The sequence below is a fragment of the Xyrauchen texanus genome, chromosome 4 (genome assembly GCF_025860055.1).
Source record: "Xyrauchen texanus isolate HMW12.3.18 chromosome 4, RBS_HiC_50CHRs, whole genome shotgun sequence".
NCBI lineage: Eukaryota > Metazoa > Chordata > Actinopteri > Cypriniformes > Catostomidae > Xyrauchen > Xyrauchen texanus.
Window position 1 is genome coordinate 40,609,505 of NC_068279.1, and position 16,810 is coordinate 40,626,314.

The 16,810-nt window shown below is 37.7% G+C and overlaps 1 protein-coding gene across 3 annotated transcripts in view; it reads left to right on the forward strand.

Moving 5' to 3' along the window:
- The window catches only part of LOC127643320 (cytospin-B-like), a 188,685-nt gene that overhangs the window by 47,392 nt on the left and 124,483 nt on the right, over positions 1–16,810 (forward strand). For 2 of the 3 annotated variants that reach the window (XM_052126016.1, XM_052126017.1), the window contains exon 3: positions 254–389. In XM_052126016.1, the coding sequence (XP_051981976.1) occupies positions 254–389 (136 nt within the window). Of the gene's footprint in view, positions 1–253; positions 390–9,825; positions 10,261–16,810 lie in introns of those variants that run through there. The other variant, XM_052126018.1, reaches the window with a different exon arrangement.

Sequence of the window (16,810 nt, forward strand, 5' to 3'; positions counted from 1 at the left end):
ATTATCTTTGCATTATAAAACAAAATATATTTTGTGTTATTATTATTAAAAGCTGAACCTGTTTTCTCTTTCTATCATAAAACCTGTATTGTATTCCCCATGCTACAGTATGTTATTTTGGCTATTACTACCATATGTACCAATAATATTCTAGAAATGCTTATTATAGGACCAAAAACTTATTTAATCCAGAACTGAGTTCTTTTTAGCTGTTTAACTGTCAGTAATGGTGTATCAATGTTCCTGTCTGTAGATGAAGAGGGCGAGCAGTGATGATGCTCTGGCTAAACCTATTCTGGGGTCAGTTGCTGCAGCCTCCCGCATAAAGAAAACCATCACCACAGGAGCCATCTCTGAGCTAACGGACAACAGATCACGTAGTGTTTCAGGTAAGACACGGCAACTCTGCTGGGTTTGATGTGAAGTGTCATGGTAACTTGGCACAATACTGTATCACTAAGAAATATATTTACAGTGCATCTGGAATGTATTCACAGCGCTTCACTTTTTGCACATTTTGTTATGTTATAGCCTTATTCCAAAATTGATTAAATTCATTATTTTCCTCAAAATTCTACAAACAATACCCCATAATGACAACGTGGAAGAAGTTAGTTTGAAATCTTTGCAAATGTATTAAAAAATAAAAAACGAAAATCACATGTACATAAGTATTCACAGCCTTTGCCATGACACTCAAAATTTAGCTCAGGTGCATCGTGTATCTACTGATCATCTTTGAGATGTTTCTACAACTTGATTGGAGTCCACCTGTGGTAAATTCAGTTGATTGGACATGATTTGGAAAGGCACACACCTGTCGATATAAGGTCCCACAGTTAACAGTGCATGTCAGACCACAAACCAAGCACATGTGATTTTAAATTATTATAATTTTTTTTATAAATTTGCAAAGATTTCAAACAAACTTCTTTCAAGTTGTCATTATGGGGTATTGTTTGTAGAATTTTTGGGAAAATAATGAATTTAATCGATTTTGGAATAAGGCTGTGACATAACAAAATGTGGAAAAAGTGAAGCACTTTCCAGATGCACTGTACATAACAATAAATACAGAAAAGATATTGCAACATCAGTATTTTCACATAAGGTTAATGTGTCAATACCAACTCTACTGAACACTTGTGAGTGCAGCTGGTCACCACTAGAGGGCAACAGGAGACCATGCTTCTGTGTACAACACCACTTTCAGTCATTTCATTTTCAGTCCTGTGTTGAGATTGCCTTTAGTGCAGCTGTTAATTCTGTCTAAAATGTTGGCATCATTTACTCACCCTCTTGCTGTTCCAAACCTGTTTGACTTTCTTTCTTACACATAACACAAGAGGAGGTGATAGGCAGAATATTTTTGGATGGACAAAAGGTGCATTGGAAATGAAAGGTGACAGAGTCTAACATTCTTCCTAACATCTCCATTTGAAAGAAAGAAAATACGAGTTTGGAACAACATGAGTGCAAGTAAATATAATTTTTGGGTCAACTATCCCCTTAATAGATGTGGGTCAGGTGTTCATGTCTCTTTCATGTCATGAAAGAGATGTGTCTTTTAAGTGTATTTTTTTTTTAAAGCAAGAAAACAAGTCTGATGAACCTTTTATACATTAGGGCTAATGTGCAGGCATGCTAATGCAAAACGTATTTGTGCTGTGTGTAATTCAACAGCATGAGAAGCTGGAATATATTAACGAAAGAGTTTAACAGGAATGCCGCATGGTTGCATGACCTCTGGATTGTCATCATGGCTAAATACCAGTGTCAGGGTGTAACAGAAGTGTTTGTGCTTAATTAGGGCTGGGACGACGCGTCGACGTAATCGATGACGTCGACGCAAAAAATACGTCGACGAAAAATATGCGCGTCAATTCGTCAGACCAACACAAAGATGGCGGCGCCGGAGAGTAGAAGCAAAACGAGTGGCTCCTCAGACTACCAGAAGTGCAAGGCGGCACACACTCGTTCATCTAAAGTGTGGGAATTCTTTAATTTAAAAGGAAAAAATTATGTGATATGTCGTCTTTGCAAAATGGAAATGGCTTTCCATTCTAGCACCACGGCAATGCACCAGCACTAGGGCTGGGATGACGTCGACGCAAAAAATACGTCGACGCAAAATATGCGCGTCAAATTGTCAGACCCAAAACAAAGATGACGGCGCCGGCGCCAACACGAGTGGCTCCTCAGACTATCAGAAGTGCAAGGCGGCATGCACTCGTTCCTCTAAAGTATGGGAATTATTTAATTTAAAAGGAAAAAATTCCGTGATATGTCATCTTTGCAAAATGGAGATGGCCTTCCATTCTAGCGCCACCGGGAGCAGCCGCAGATGACAGAGCACCGTAAGTTTTTTTCAACTCCCCACTTTGCACTTTCGATGTTGGAGTAAGCTATAATACGTTGTCGACACCTAAAGTTTTCAACTATAGCTATTAATAATGCGCTTATAGCTATGAATGTCGTGAAAAATACATAGAGGACACCGACAACGTGCTGACAGACAGGACCAAGCAGGTAACATTTAATAAAGTCTCAACTTTCAAATTTGGTCATTCAAAGAAAATTAAACCATAAATAGGCCTACTATTTTGTGGCTCTTTAATGTGTCGTGACAGATTGCCTCAGTTAAAGCTGCTCGTGAACCGATCATCTTTTCCTTGGTTAATTTATAGCATCAAATAGGCTAAACATGAATGTAGCCTACATCAGAAGGACTGTTGTTTTAACCGTGGAAAGATGTCAGTACAGTAGCCTACAATCCATTATTCAAATTCAAATCCACCGACGTTAATCTTCTCTCTCCTGACTACTTTGTTGGACAAAAATGGCGTATTATGATTGATTGATCAGATCGCCAGTCAATCAAACTCCCGGCAAATGTTTTTTTTTTCTTACATTTTATACACCCCTACCCCCGATGAAACAGGTATTACCGGTGTTGTCACAAGTCAATTAATCTAATCGAAATCGAATCGGACTGAAAAAATTAATCGTTAGATTAATCGACGCATGGAAAAAATAATCGCTAGATTAATCGTTTAAAAAATAATCGTTTATCCCAGCCCTATACTTAATGCAATGCCTGGCATTTTCTGGCTGTTTTATCAGTAGGCAAATGAGTTCAGGATCAATGGTTGTGATAATTACAACATTACACATACTAGAGATTTTAATAGATTAATTTTTTTTTGCTTTGCCACATCAAATTTAAAACATATTTTTCCTTTAAAGGACATATTTATATGAATTTTACAGTGTCTATTTCTGTACTGTCATACATTTTCATTAATATGGTGAGGGACAGCAGATGTGACTTGTCACTGAATAGTTATGCAATGATTTTCATCAACAAATTACTTTGTCTTGTGCCAGAAGTCTTGCTCTCAGGCTATATCATGCTAATATTACACCTGTTTGGTGAGTGTTTGGTATGGTAGCAGCATGTCACCTTTCATACTGATATTGTAATATTGTCATGTTTTCTCTTATGGGATCATTGTCTGGATTGAAATTTCAAGCTCCGAGACAACCAAGTATTTTTTAGATCGTTCCTAAAGACACTACTGTTGGGCCCTTGAGCAAGGCCCTTGAACCTATCTGCTCCAGGGGCGCCGTATCATGGCTGACCCTGCACTCTGACCCCAGCTTAGCTGGGATATGTGAAAAATAAATAATTTCACCATGTATATGCAGAAATGTATGTATAATGCGTGACAATTGATCAATTTATTTTTTATTTTATAAAGCCCTGTAGAATGGCCATACAAATTAAACACTTTCAGATTGCATTCTGGGTCTTTATTGTGAAAAGCCCATGCTGATGTAGGAATGAAAATAACAGGTCCTTGAACTACTTAAATTACACAGAAAAACACTTATCAAAGGCTTTTAAACCACTGCCTCTATGTTCACTTCACCAGGGAACACTGTCAGTTAAACAGTTAAAACCAGCAATAGCAGGGCCTCATCAATAATAAAATAAGCTTTCCTTTGCTGTTAGGGATTTAAAGTGAAGTCAAGTGAGAGGGACATGGTCTCTTCTCTATAAATAACGTGCCGTAGCGTCAGCTTTAGTGGAGAACCTGCCCATTGTGCTCAAGTACACGTGAGTAAAGTATCTCACCAATCATTAATTCATTCTCCCATTTATTCAATTTCCATTCCATGACACTTCACAAAACTCTGTGATGCTGTGACACTTACCATATTGCTGCCGCTTATGTCATTGTGGTAAGTATATAGAGTATGATCATTGTTGGCAATTCAGCATATGAATAGGACATTGTCACCCTATTCCACACCATTAGTTTACAGATTTTTAGCCTGAAAGTCTATTTAGCTGGAGTTGATTATTGAAATGAAACTGATGGTTCATTTGGAAAAGCTGCTATGTTAATCTCTCCCTAGATGGGCTATAGGTTGATGTTATCGATGTTGGAGAATAATCTTGTAAAATAAAACTGTAAAGATTTTAAGCAATACTGTTTCACAAAATGAAAATTCGGTCATCGTTTACACCCTCATTCAAACCTTTATGACTTTCATGCATCTGTAGAGGACAAAGGAGAATGTCCTGGCCGGGAACAAGGGCTGTCAATCTTCACAAAAGATGAAAAGCACCACAAAAGTGCTTCCCCTTTGCCATAGCTGTTTACATTTACATTTATTCATTTGGCAGACGCTTTTATCCAAAGCGACTTACAAAAGAGGAAAAACATCAGCGAATCATCTTAGGGAGACAGTGGTACAAAAAGTGCCATATTACAAAGTTTCAATATCATCAGAATAGTATACAAAACAGATTTAAGTGCAACAAGAAATGTAAATAATTATTTTTTTTTTTTTTAGTGACCGGCTAAGTGCTTTTGGAAAAGATGTGTTTTTAGCCGTTTTTTGAAGATAGAGAGTGAGTTAGCTTCCCGGATTGAGTTGGGAAGGTCATTCCACCACCGTGGTATGATGAAACTGAAAGTCCTGGAAAGTGTTTTGGTACGACAAGGCGACGTTCCTTAGCCGACCGCAGGCTTCTGGTGGGAATGTAGCTCTGCATAAATGTTTTTAGGTATGCTGGAGCAGCCCCAGTGACTGTTTTGTATGCCAGCATCAGGGCCTTGAATTTAATACGTGCATGAACCGGCAGCCAGTGGAGAGAGACAAAAAGTGGTGTAACATTTGCTCTCTTAGGTTCATTAACTCTTTCCCCGCCAGCGTTTTTAAAAAAAAAAGTTGCCAGCCACCGCCAGGGTTTTTGACGATTTTCGCTAAACTTTAATGGCCCGCAGAATATTTTCTTCCATGAATATATGAAGATGCTATATATCAAAATAAAGATCTGAGCCTCTGCTTTTAGGCAAAAAAAACGATTTTATTTTATCTTCATTTGTTCTTTTTTTATTGCGACTTGAACAGAGGTCGGTTTTGTCAAAAAACAACATTTCAGACAAAAAGCTGATAAAAAGGCATGTTTATGTCTGATATTTTGAGCTTCTCAATACTCCACTTCTTCATGTTTGAGACGATCGCAGTCTATTTCTTTGATCAAAGAGTTGCGTACTCTTTCAAAACATTCGGAGGGGTCTTCCTTACCGTATAACACCTAAAACACGGAAACACGGAAAATTCCGTGTTTGGCGGGGAAGCGTTTTTTCATAAAACACGGAAAATTCCGTGTTTGGCGGGGAAAGAGTTAAAGACCAGACGTGCTGCTGCATTCTGGATCATTTGGAGAGGCCTAATAGCACATGCAGGAAGGCCTGCAATGAGAGCGTTACAGTAGTCCAGTCTAGTTATGACAAGGGACTGAACGAGCAGTTGTGTGGCATGTACAGAGAGGAAAGGTCTTATCTTCCTGATATTGTAGAGTGTAAATCTACATGATCTTGCAGTCTTTGAAATGTGGTCTGTGAAATTTAGCTCATCATCAATGGTTACCCCTAGATTTCTGACCGTTTTGGAAGGTGAAACTGTAGTTGGACTCAGCTGCACGGTGATGTTGTGTTCAACAGCAGGGTTGGCTGGAAAGACAAGGAGTTTGGTCTTGGCTGGGTTGAGTTGAAGGTGGTGTTCCTTCATCCAGGCTGAGATGTCTGCCAGACAGGCAGTGATTCGAGCGGTCACTGTGGTGTCGTTGGGCTGGAAAGACAAGTGGAGTTGCATGTCATCAGCGTAGCAGTGGTAAGAGAAACCATGTGACTGGATGATGGGTCCCAGTGATGTTGTGTATCTGGAGAAGAGAAGTGGCCCAAGCACTGATCCCTGAGGTACCCCAGTAAGTAACTTATGTGGCTTGGATACCTCCCCTCTCCAGGCTACCTCAAAGGACCTTTATGAGAGATAGGAGTTGAACCAGTCAAGCACAGTTCCAGTGATGCCCAGTTTAGAGAGGGTGGAGAGTAGGATCTGATGTTTGCCTGTGTCAAAGGCAGCAGAAAGGTCCAGCAGAATCAGAACGGATGATCTGGATTCAGCTTTCGCCTGTCTCAGCGACTCAGTGACAGACAGCAGGGCAGTCTCAGTGGAGTGTCCACTTTTGAAGCCTGACTGATTGTCATCCAGCAGCTTGTTCTGTGAGAGATAGGCGGAGATCTGATTGAAAACTGCCCTTTCAAGTGTTTTAGCCATGAATGGGATGAGAGAGACTGGTCTGTAGTGTTCTATCTGTGTGGGATTAAGTGCAGGTTTTTTCAGCAGTGGGGTTACTCGAGCCTGCTTAAATGTAGTGGGAAAAGTGCCTGCAAGAAGGGATGTGTTAATTATGTGTTGTTTACTGCAACAGTACAACATTCGACTGATGCTAGAGAAGCCCCTAATTATATGTCATATTCACAATCCTAACAGCCCTTTGCAAAAGCAAATTATTATAATTTTTTTTAACTCTCTCTGTGTTATATAGATTTCCCAGATTTAATCAGAATGTATTTCCTCGTGGTTTTCCCTGATTGCTTCATTAATCCAGATTGCTAACCATATGGATTGCCTTTAAAGATTAATGCTGGCATGTCTTTGTGCTTATCAGTGTTTCCTACAGAATTCAGTTCTTGCATATTATTTTAATTATATAGTTTTTTTATATAGTTATATAGTTTTTTATATAGTTATGATATTTATATTAGTAACATTTTAATTATACATATATTTAAAAACAAAAAATGCATTGCAGATGTTAATATGAACAACCCAAGAATTTATCAGACTGTGCACTTTGCAATGGGTCCCACTATACAATACTGAATAATAATAATAATAATAATAATCATTACACATTAAGAAATTACAGAAATATATAACAATTGTAGGTCTTTTGTAATAACTAATAATAACTTGATTATTATTATTATTATTATTATTATACAAGTAATATTACTAATAATTTCTTAACTTGTACATGGCATTGCCGTGGGATTTGATTCAAATTTGCAGGAACTTTCTGTGTAAAGTCACATTTACAATAGCCTTTGAAGGAGTGCATGTTAATTTCAAAAATGTAAAAAATGTTGTCATCTCCAATTCTCTCCACAAAAACCTGGTGTCATAGGGATGTTTTCGATTTGTATAGTAACTTGTAGTGGCCAATTAAAATTAATTTAGAGCTCTGTAAATGAAACACGCTCAGCACACGTTACCAAACCGAATCAAACGCAACACACCAGTTATTCTGTGCACAAGATGAAATTTGTGTAAACTGCCACGTGTGCACTCAGAACAGATCAGTTGTGCTGTATGATGCCATCAGCATGAGAGGTTAAGGCAGTTGTTCTCAATTTTTTCGAGACACACCCCGTTTGAACCAAGAAAACCTTACATCAACGCTTTGGGCTGTCAAGAGCTGCGCAAGCAGGATGCGCTGCAGTGCCAAGAAAACATTTAAACACGGCAGGAGAAAAGGAAAGGAAAATAAATAGCCAGTAACCATTACAAAACAATGGAGTAGAACAAGAATATCAGTTAAACTGTGTTTTATATGGTTTTTATACATGTTCAGACAATTGTTTTCACCTTTGCAGAGAAACAGATTAAAGAGATCTGCAGTTCACTGGGATGATGATTTGGTTTTGATGTGCATTGTGCAATGACTGACATCACATGAGCTGGTAGAGTTACAGATGTTTATTACTTAGCTCTCTAGAACACTTGATTCTGATTGGTCAATGGCACCATCTAGCGGTCTGAAATTTCTCAGTAGCAACTGCACATCCACATGTCAGACCTCTTATCCGAGTATTGTGCCTACTTGCTAACTCTAAACACCTTGATGAATGTAAGAATAAATGTTTTAAGTGTAAGTGTTAATGAGAAGAGTGTGATCAAATGGATTACTAACCTTTTCAGTGCAAAGTTAAATCCTGTATTTCAACTCCTGTTATGACCATGTAAACCTGGCTTGGGTTCCTCCTACAATGTAAACCTTTGGGATTTTATCCAAAATGATAATTCTCTCACCATTTACTCACCCTTGTGGCATTGCAAACTTGAATGATGCGTGTACAGCGCTGTGCAAAAAAAACAAAAAAACCCCAAAAGGATCAGATTATGATTGTGACAATTAGATCGTAGATTTCTAAATTTATTAGTTACATTTTTGTCTGTTTCTCACCCAAAACCGATCGTGTTGCTCAAAGACATGGATTAAACCACTCAAGTTGAATTGATTAACTTCATATTTTAGGTCTTTTTGGAGCTTAAAAGTGTTTGACCTTATTTAATTGCATTGTACGATAAAAAGAAACTCATATCTCCATCAGATATATTGTATGTGTTCTGCAGTTTTGTTCAGAAGAAAGTCATACTTTGAGAAGGCATAAAGATGAGTAAATGCTGAGAGATTTTTCATTTTTGGGTGAACTATTCATTTTTGTACATTTTACATAAAAAAGTAATAGCACACTTCTCTTTACATTAGGCATTATAGCATTAGCCTACTGTAAACAGATTTTTTACAAACTTAGGGATGAATTATTGTTTGCTGCAATTAACAGTATGCCACAGCTGCTGTAAATAGAGCTTACCTTATTGGACCTGCAACATTCCTATAGTGAAGAAATGTAATATCAATCTGCTCATGTAAGGTCATTGAGGTGAATCTGTGAGAGGTCTGGGTGGACACAGATCAGCTCAGCTGTAGTTTACACAGGCTTTGTTTTGCCTCTGTTTGTGATGGTGAGTGAGCTGTTGTAGTCAGCCAGATTAGAACTGAATTTATTTATCTAGGGTGGAGAGGCTTTATGTAACTCCAGTAAATTCAGCAAAGAAAAAGACATCAATTTAGTTTCTTAAAGCTGAAGTGTTAAATTGTATTCAATTTAATGTCAGATTAATATGAATAGACAACTAGAAGTAAGCCATTTGTTGGTTGATTTCCACAAAAACCATGTGACACTGTGGCCAAACAAAACATTGCTCTGTTTGTTTGAGAAATTCCAACCAGTCCAAACAGCAACAAGGTTTGGGGAGGGACTGTCTGTTTTATTTTTATTTATTTATTTATTTATTTTTTTCCCTGACCAATGGAAGATTGGGGAATGTTCCAGAAACCTGTTTGAAGACAATCATTATTTTTGCAATTCCTCATTTCAGCTTAAAATATTTACAATTGGTTTCCCATTTTGGTTACATCCTTGAACAGAAACCTTCTCCTCTGTTCCTTTACATTAGTCCTTTGCACTCTTTCTTTCTCTCTCCCACTACTACAGTGGACATAAAGGTAAAGTGAAAGAGAGAGAGAAAATGTAAGATGGAGAAAGGACAGAGTTACTGGCTTTGAGGAGGAGGAGCAGATCTGTGATGCAGAGGCCACACCCCCTGTGTAGCTCTCCTTTGATGAGTTCAGTGGCACGACTAATACAACACTGAATACACTGCTGCTGCAACGGTTACCTCACGAGAGAGAGAGAGAGAGAGAGAGAGAGAGAGACAGTAAGAGGAAGAAAGACAGAACAAGTTAATGAGAAGAAGACATGAGTTAAACAGGGACTAGCGTTTGACTGGTCCCAGACAGCAGGAATGTTGTCTTGCTGCTGACTCACAGACGAGAGGGGACGAGAGCAGAGGACAAACACGCCTGTGTCATTGTCTCTTGTCTTCCAAGTGCCAGCAGTGAATCGGGACTAACGGAGTGTGTGAGTGATCTGTCCGGTGTTTCTGGCTGAGGACTGAGCTCTGCTCTATTGGATTAGTGTGTCTTCTGTGGAGCAGCGTGTAGCACAGCTATGGGGAACCAGGAAACCCGGGTGGAGGAGCCGGACACAGGTCTATTTGTCATATCAACATGCCGTGGTTCTGTTTAATCATGGATGTGTGTGTGTGTGGTGTGTGTGTGTGTGTGTGTGTGTGTGTGTGTGTGTGTGTGTGTGTGTGTGTGTGTGTGTGTGTGTGTGTGTTTGTTTTTGTGGTCTTACCAGTCACTGTCACCCTCCAGCGATCTTCTCTCTTTTCTTTTGAAGGAATTGTTCATCTGAAATTTAAAATTCTGTCATTATTTACCCACCCTCATATTGTTCCATACCCACGTGGCTTTCAGTCTTCCATGTAGGACAGGAGGTGGCATAAGGAAGAATGTTAGCCTGTCACCATTCGCTTTCATTGCATCTTTTTCATTACAATGAAAGTAAATGGTGGCAGACTGTCAGTACCTTACATTGTCTTAACATCATCTTTTGTGTTCCACAGAATAAATAAAGTCAAATGGGATTTAAATTTTATGAGGGTGAACATACGACAAACACATTTTCACATTGGGGTGAACTAACTCTTATTACCCTCTGTTGATTCATTATTTTTTGCTCTAGTTTTCTTCCTCTTTCCCTCTGTTTCTCCATGTCATTGGCTCTGTTTTGCTGTTACACTAAGAGTTGTGGCCGATATCATTGTGCAGCTGTAGTAGTGTGTTGTATGATAAATGGAGCTCTTATCCGGACTTGTCCACATCCCATTACTCTTCATCACTGCTGTGTGTACATGCTGTCAAGTATGAGTCCTAAACTGAGTGAGAACTATTGAGCACACACTCTGACCCAACATGCTAAGACACACATTATTATCACTGGTGTTACCATGGTACACTAAAATTTCAGTAGCCAGTACCAATACCAAGGAATTTTCATGTTTCTCAATACCAAAATCAATACCTCAGCAAAAATGTGCAAATATGATAATGTACTTGTAACGTAGTTCAATGGAAAGGAGGAGGTAATAACCAGCTTGTCAATATAAATTATATTTTAATGTTAAACTTAAACAAAAGACACACACGACGGACATGCCCATAAACGATCTCTCTCTCTCGCACAATCCTCCGTAGTCAGCCTTTATCCCTCTCGGAGGCTTGATTAGCCTGATAAGGGACCGGGTGTGTAGAATCACGACCCGGCCCCGCCCTCCGCCCTGCCACAGTGCTGTTGAACACACTTCTTTAGCCTATTTAAAGTTAAACTTCGATAGATAAATAATAAATTAAAAGATATGCATGTTTCTTTCAATTAGGTATGTATTAAGTGTTTTATGTAGGGCCCTACTGAAATTGGTTTCATTTTTCCCCAAATTCCCAAATATTATTATTTTTTTTTGCTCCCAGAATTCCATGTTTTAAAGTTTAATTTAATTTCATCGTCAAAATAGTGTCTAATCAAATTAATTGAACAATTATTTTTCAACATATTCATTTTTAACCAACTATTATTCAGTAAAAAGCACTCTTGCTTGTATTATATTTTTTAATTATTATTATTATTTATTAATAATTATTTACTGTATAATTATTAATATTACTACATTGAAAATTACATTTTATTATACAGTTGTAATATATTTCTGTTGCAATTTCTTCAATTTCGGGAACCTACAAAGTTTTTATTTTGAATCGTACTTTTATTTTGATGTGAGCCTTTCACGGAAGCTTCACTTTTACTTCTGACAGATAAATAAAATTTGCTACATGGCCCAGTGTGATCGATAAAGTGCAAATTCTGTGATTTAATTAAATATTTACAGTGGCTTAGTGCTTTGATTTGTCATCTCATATAATGCGAATATCTGTGGAGTTTCCAATGTATGGGTGGTCGGCTTCACATTTTTTAAAATCACGCAGCTTGAATTCAGACAAAGATTGCAGCCTTTTGCAGTTTAAATGTCACATATCATGATTTTAATTTTATTAATTGTGAATTTCAGTTTAGAAGGAGTCATAGATTGAAAGCAGTTATGTATCATTCAGACAGCTTGCTGGTACCGAATTAAGTCGGTGCTCGGTACTACTGGTACTTCAAAAACACTGGAATCATGACATCTTTTTATTTTAGTACTGACTTGGTACCGAAGTACTGGTACTTTTGACAACACTAATTATCACTATTGCTTATTCTTTTAAGAAAATATTAAGGCATAGTTCATCCAAAAATGAAAATAACTTTAATAATTCTGCAAATAGTTTGGTTTGTTGAGAAAGATGTGTGCTATTACTTGTGTGTTTCTAAGTGATTAGAAATAGAATTTTCACCTGGCGGATGAAAAGGGCTGAAAAAGATTAAATAGACTTGAATTGAAATAGGGATCCAAGCCTATTTCTAATAATTTCTAGGAACTAGAATGTCACTTGGTGAAGAGAAGTTGCATCACTTTGCCAAGCAAAAACCTGCATCTTATTCACTAAGCACCCGCAATCTTGTTAAAGCAGGTGCAAGCAGCCCTGAAATTGCACTGCGTATCGAGTCTTTAAATTAAGTCATTGTCATTCTTTTCTGTGCAAACACACCTCCTTTCTATGTAAATTAGGCTTTTTATTGATTGAGCTTTGTTCATAAAAAATGCCTGTAAAGATCTCCTCCAAGGGATGACACTTGACGCAGTGGCTCAAAGGTGAGTGTCTTTATTACTAACAATAACAATCACAATAACAACGTGCAAGGAGCACTCTTTAAACAGCCAGCTTAATGACACAGCATAGTAACTCTCATGTCACTCTCTTCCCCCATGGAGGCCCTCTGGCTGACTTTTATGCCGCTCTCCCCGTGCTCACTGAAATTAGAGACAGGTGTTAGACATAATTTAGCTCAGGTGCAAGCGCCCTTACCGCTTTTCTCTCCCGGACGGGCGCTTGACCACGCCCCCGCTGCCACAATGCCCATCACAATTTACAACAAACTATAGCTGACAAATGAAAGTAAGTGGTAAAATTTGATTTAAAAGAGATTTTTGTGTATATTTTCAATCGATTACATGAGAAGTATCAAATAATAATCAAATGCTGGAGAAGAGCATTATAACTTGGCATATATCCAGATGCACGGTGTAGTCATGTGCACTTTCTGCATGTTTAAGAGATGAATCGGGTGTCTGGATCACAGTGATGATGGTGTACAGTCCTGGCGGGGTGTGTCAGAACATGGTGGTCTGCTGCATCCTCTGCTAAATATAGCGTTCAGCATCTGCCCCCAAGATCAGAATTGTGCGTACAAATTGCACTCAGCAGCGATTTTGTGGGTGCGTTTGTGCTGTTTCCTGATCTGCATAATTCCTTAGTGAACCAGGCCCATGCAAAAAAAAAAAAAGAAAATGAATTTTTTTTTGTGAATTCCTCCAACAGTGTCTAGTTACATAGTTATAAGTGTTTGAACTTCAAATGTGCTGAGGAATGCAAAATTAAATGAGTCTTTCTCACACTGGGGCAGAAGGAGAGAGAGAGAGTGTCTGAATTTGTTTGTTACATAGTCACAATCCACCCTAGAGGATAAACTCTTTACATTTTACATCAGGCACCCACACTCTATTCTGTTCTATCCTACTCCTATTCCAATTCCAATCCAACAAATATCTGGTGAATCTTGTTGAAAATTTTAGTAGTGACTTACTTGTCAAAGCAATTTCTACTTATGCTTCAGTTTTTTGTGTCTAGTGGAGTATAATAACTTTGCACAAGGAGTTTAGTGTTAAACTAGGTTGAGAGGCTTCTTGGCCTAGTAGGCCTCTGCTGGAGTAGGGCCTGGATATCGGCATTTTTTTGACAACATTCAACTACAAAAATCACCTTTTGTACATCTTGGTAAGATCATGCCTCCTAAGCAAACGAAAGTCGCAGTGTGTGAGGAAGAGTCTGTTGTTACCATGAGTGTACTCTCCCAAATGCTGGAGCAGCAGAGAGAGTTTTATAAAGACATGCTAATTCAGCAACAAGATAACTTTAAATGTTTCATACAAGTGATTATGGAGGGAACAAATAAGAGATTGGATGGTGTTATACGCGATGTACAAGAGTTGAAGACAAGTCTGGAATTCACACAACAAATGATGGAGGAGATGAAATCAGGATACAAAGAAACTGAAGCCAAAATAAAATCTTCTGTAAACGACATAATGAATTTAAAACGCGACATTGAGGAAATGTTCACTAAGTTCGACTACATTGAAAATCAACATAAAAGGAAAAATCTAGTCATTGATGGCATAATAGACGATAAGGAAGAGAGTTGGAGTGGTTTGGAGCAGAAGGTCCAACACATGTTCTCCAATAATCTTGGACTGGATGGGAAGATTGAAATCGAGCGTGTCCAGAGGATGGGTCAGTATCAGGAGGGTGGAAGGCCCAGGAGACTTATAGTGAATCTGCTGCATCTCAAAGATAAACAACGCATTCTTTCCTCCGCTAAAAAGCTCAAGGGGACTAACATTTACATTAATGAAGATTTTTCTGGGGCTGTGCTTCAAAGAAGAAAGGAACTGTGGCCTAAGCTCAAAGCTGCTAGAGCCCAAGGTGAAAAAGCAATATTAAGGTATGATAAATTGGTAATTTTGCCGAGAGAGGAAAGGATTCAGGACTGAGATACATTTTAGGGTCAAGTACTATGTTTCTGATGTGTTTGTGATTGCATTCCTTATATCACACTAATGTGTACAACTACAACTAGTAAAGGTTTGGTTTTGGCACATTTAAATATTGTAGTATAAGGAATAAAATTCAAGATATTATTAATTTAGTGCACAAGTATTCAATTAATATATTAGCTCTATCTGAGACACATCTCGAAAGCTCTATTCAAAACTCTGAATTACCAGTTAAAGGTTTTAATGTTTTTAGAAAGGATAGAAATAAATTTGGTGGTGGTGTGGCCATCTTTGTGCAAAGCAACATTCCTTGTAAGTTAAAACACAATTTAATATATGATGACATTGAAGCTATATGGGTAGAAGTCCATGTACCTTATATGAAACCAGTACTTGTGGGATGCTGTTATAGACCTCCTGATGCACACGTGGACTATCTGACATGCTTAGGTGAAATGCTTGATAATGTCTCTGATGTCAATTCTGAACTATATTTATTTGGAGATATGAATATTGATTGGAATGATGACAGATGCTCAAAGAAAAAGAAATTACTTTCCTATATAAGTGTCTGCAATTTACATCAAATTGTCAATGTGCCAACAAGAATCGTTACCAACAAGGTGGGCATTACAACAGCAACATGTATTGACCACATTTACACTAATGTACCAGAACTGTGTACTGATGTTGTGTCAATACCAGTTGGGTTTAGTGACCATAATCTTATTGCTGTTAATAAGAAAGCGAAAGTTCCTAAAGCCAAAGCTAATTTTGGTACTTATAAAAGGTCTTATAAAGTATCAGCTATTGAAAAGATTGTGGGAGAAGTAAAACATGTTGATTGGAAAGATGTGTACTGTGGCCACTACCCAGGAGTTTCTTTGGATGTTTTCATGAGTATGCTTTTGTGCATTGTTGATAAATGTGCACCGATGAAAAATAGGGTAATAAAATCAAATGGTGCAAGGTGGATTGATTCAACATTGAAAAATATGATGAAACAAAGAGATGAAGCTAAACAAGTGGCTGTGAAAACGAGATTATTGGAGGACAGATTAAAGTACTGTAAATTAAGGAATCAAGTTACTAAAATAAATAAAAGGAAAAAGAAAGAGTATTACAAAAATAGAATAAACAGTGTTAAGTATGATGGCAAAAAGCTTTGGCACGTCCTAAATGAAATTATGGGAAGAAATAGAAATGCATCGCCTTCTTTTGTAGAGTCTGATGGAGGTTTTATAACAGAATCTAAAGACATTGCAGATTATTTTAATAATTATTTTTATAAATAAAGTAAATAATTTAAGAAAAGGTTTTAGAACACAAGATTTTGATTACTGTGAACTGATCAAAAATGAAATCATGGCTGATAAAATGTGTAACTTTCATTTTAGTCGCGTGCAAACTGCAGAAGTGATGGCCCTGTTAAAGTCTCTTCCAACACATGGTAGTCCAGGCACAGACAACTTGGACAGCCTAGTATTGAATAAAACAGCTGAATATATTGCTGCTCCGTTGTGTTATATATTTAATCAGTGTATAGCGAGTGGGATTTATCCATCTTTGTGGAAGGAAGGGAAACTTATTCCATTGATAAAAAACAGTCGATTATCTTATAACGGGCATAACTGTAGACCTATAAGTATTCTGCCTGCACTCAGTAAAGTTATGGAAAAGATTATTCATACACAAATTCGTAATTACTTTCAGAACAATAATTTGATGACTATGTTTCAGCATGCATAGAAAGGCACATTCTACCTGTACAGCTCTTACACAAATGACCGATGGATGGCTTAGAAGTATGGATAAAGAATTAGTTGGTGTGGTCATGTTGGACTTCAGCGCTGCTTTTGATGTAATAGACCATTCTATTTTAATTGAGAAATTAAAGATCTACGGATTTTCTCCTTCTGCTATTTTACTAATGAATAGTTATCTTTCACAAAGAACACAGCGGGTTTTTTATAATGGTTCTTTA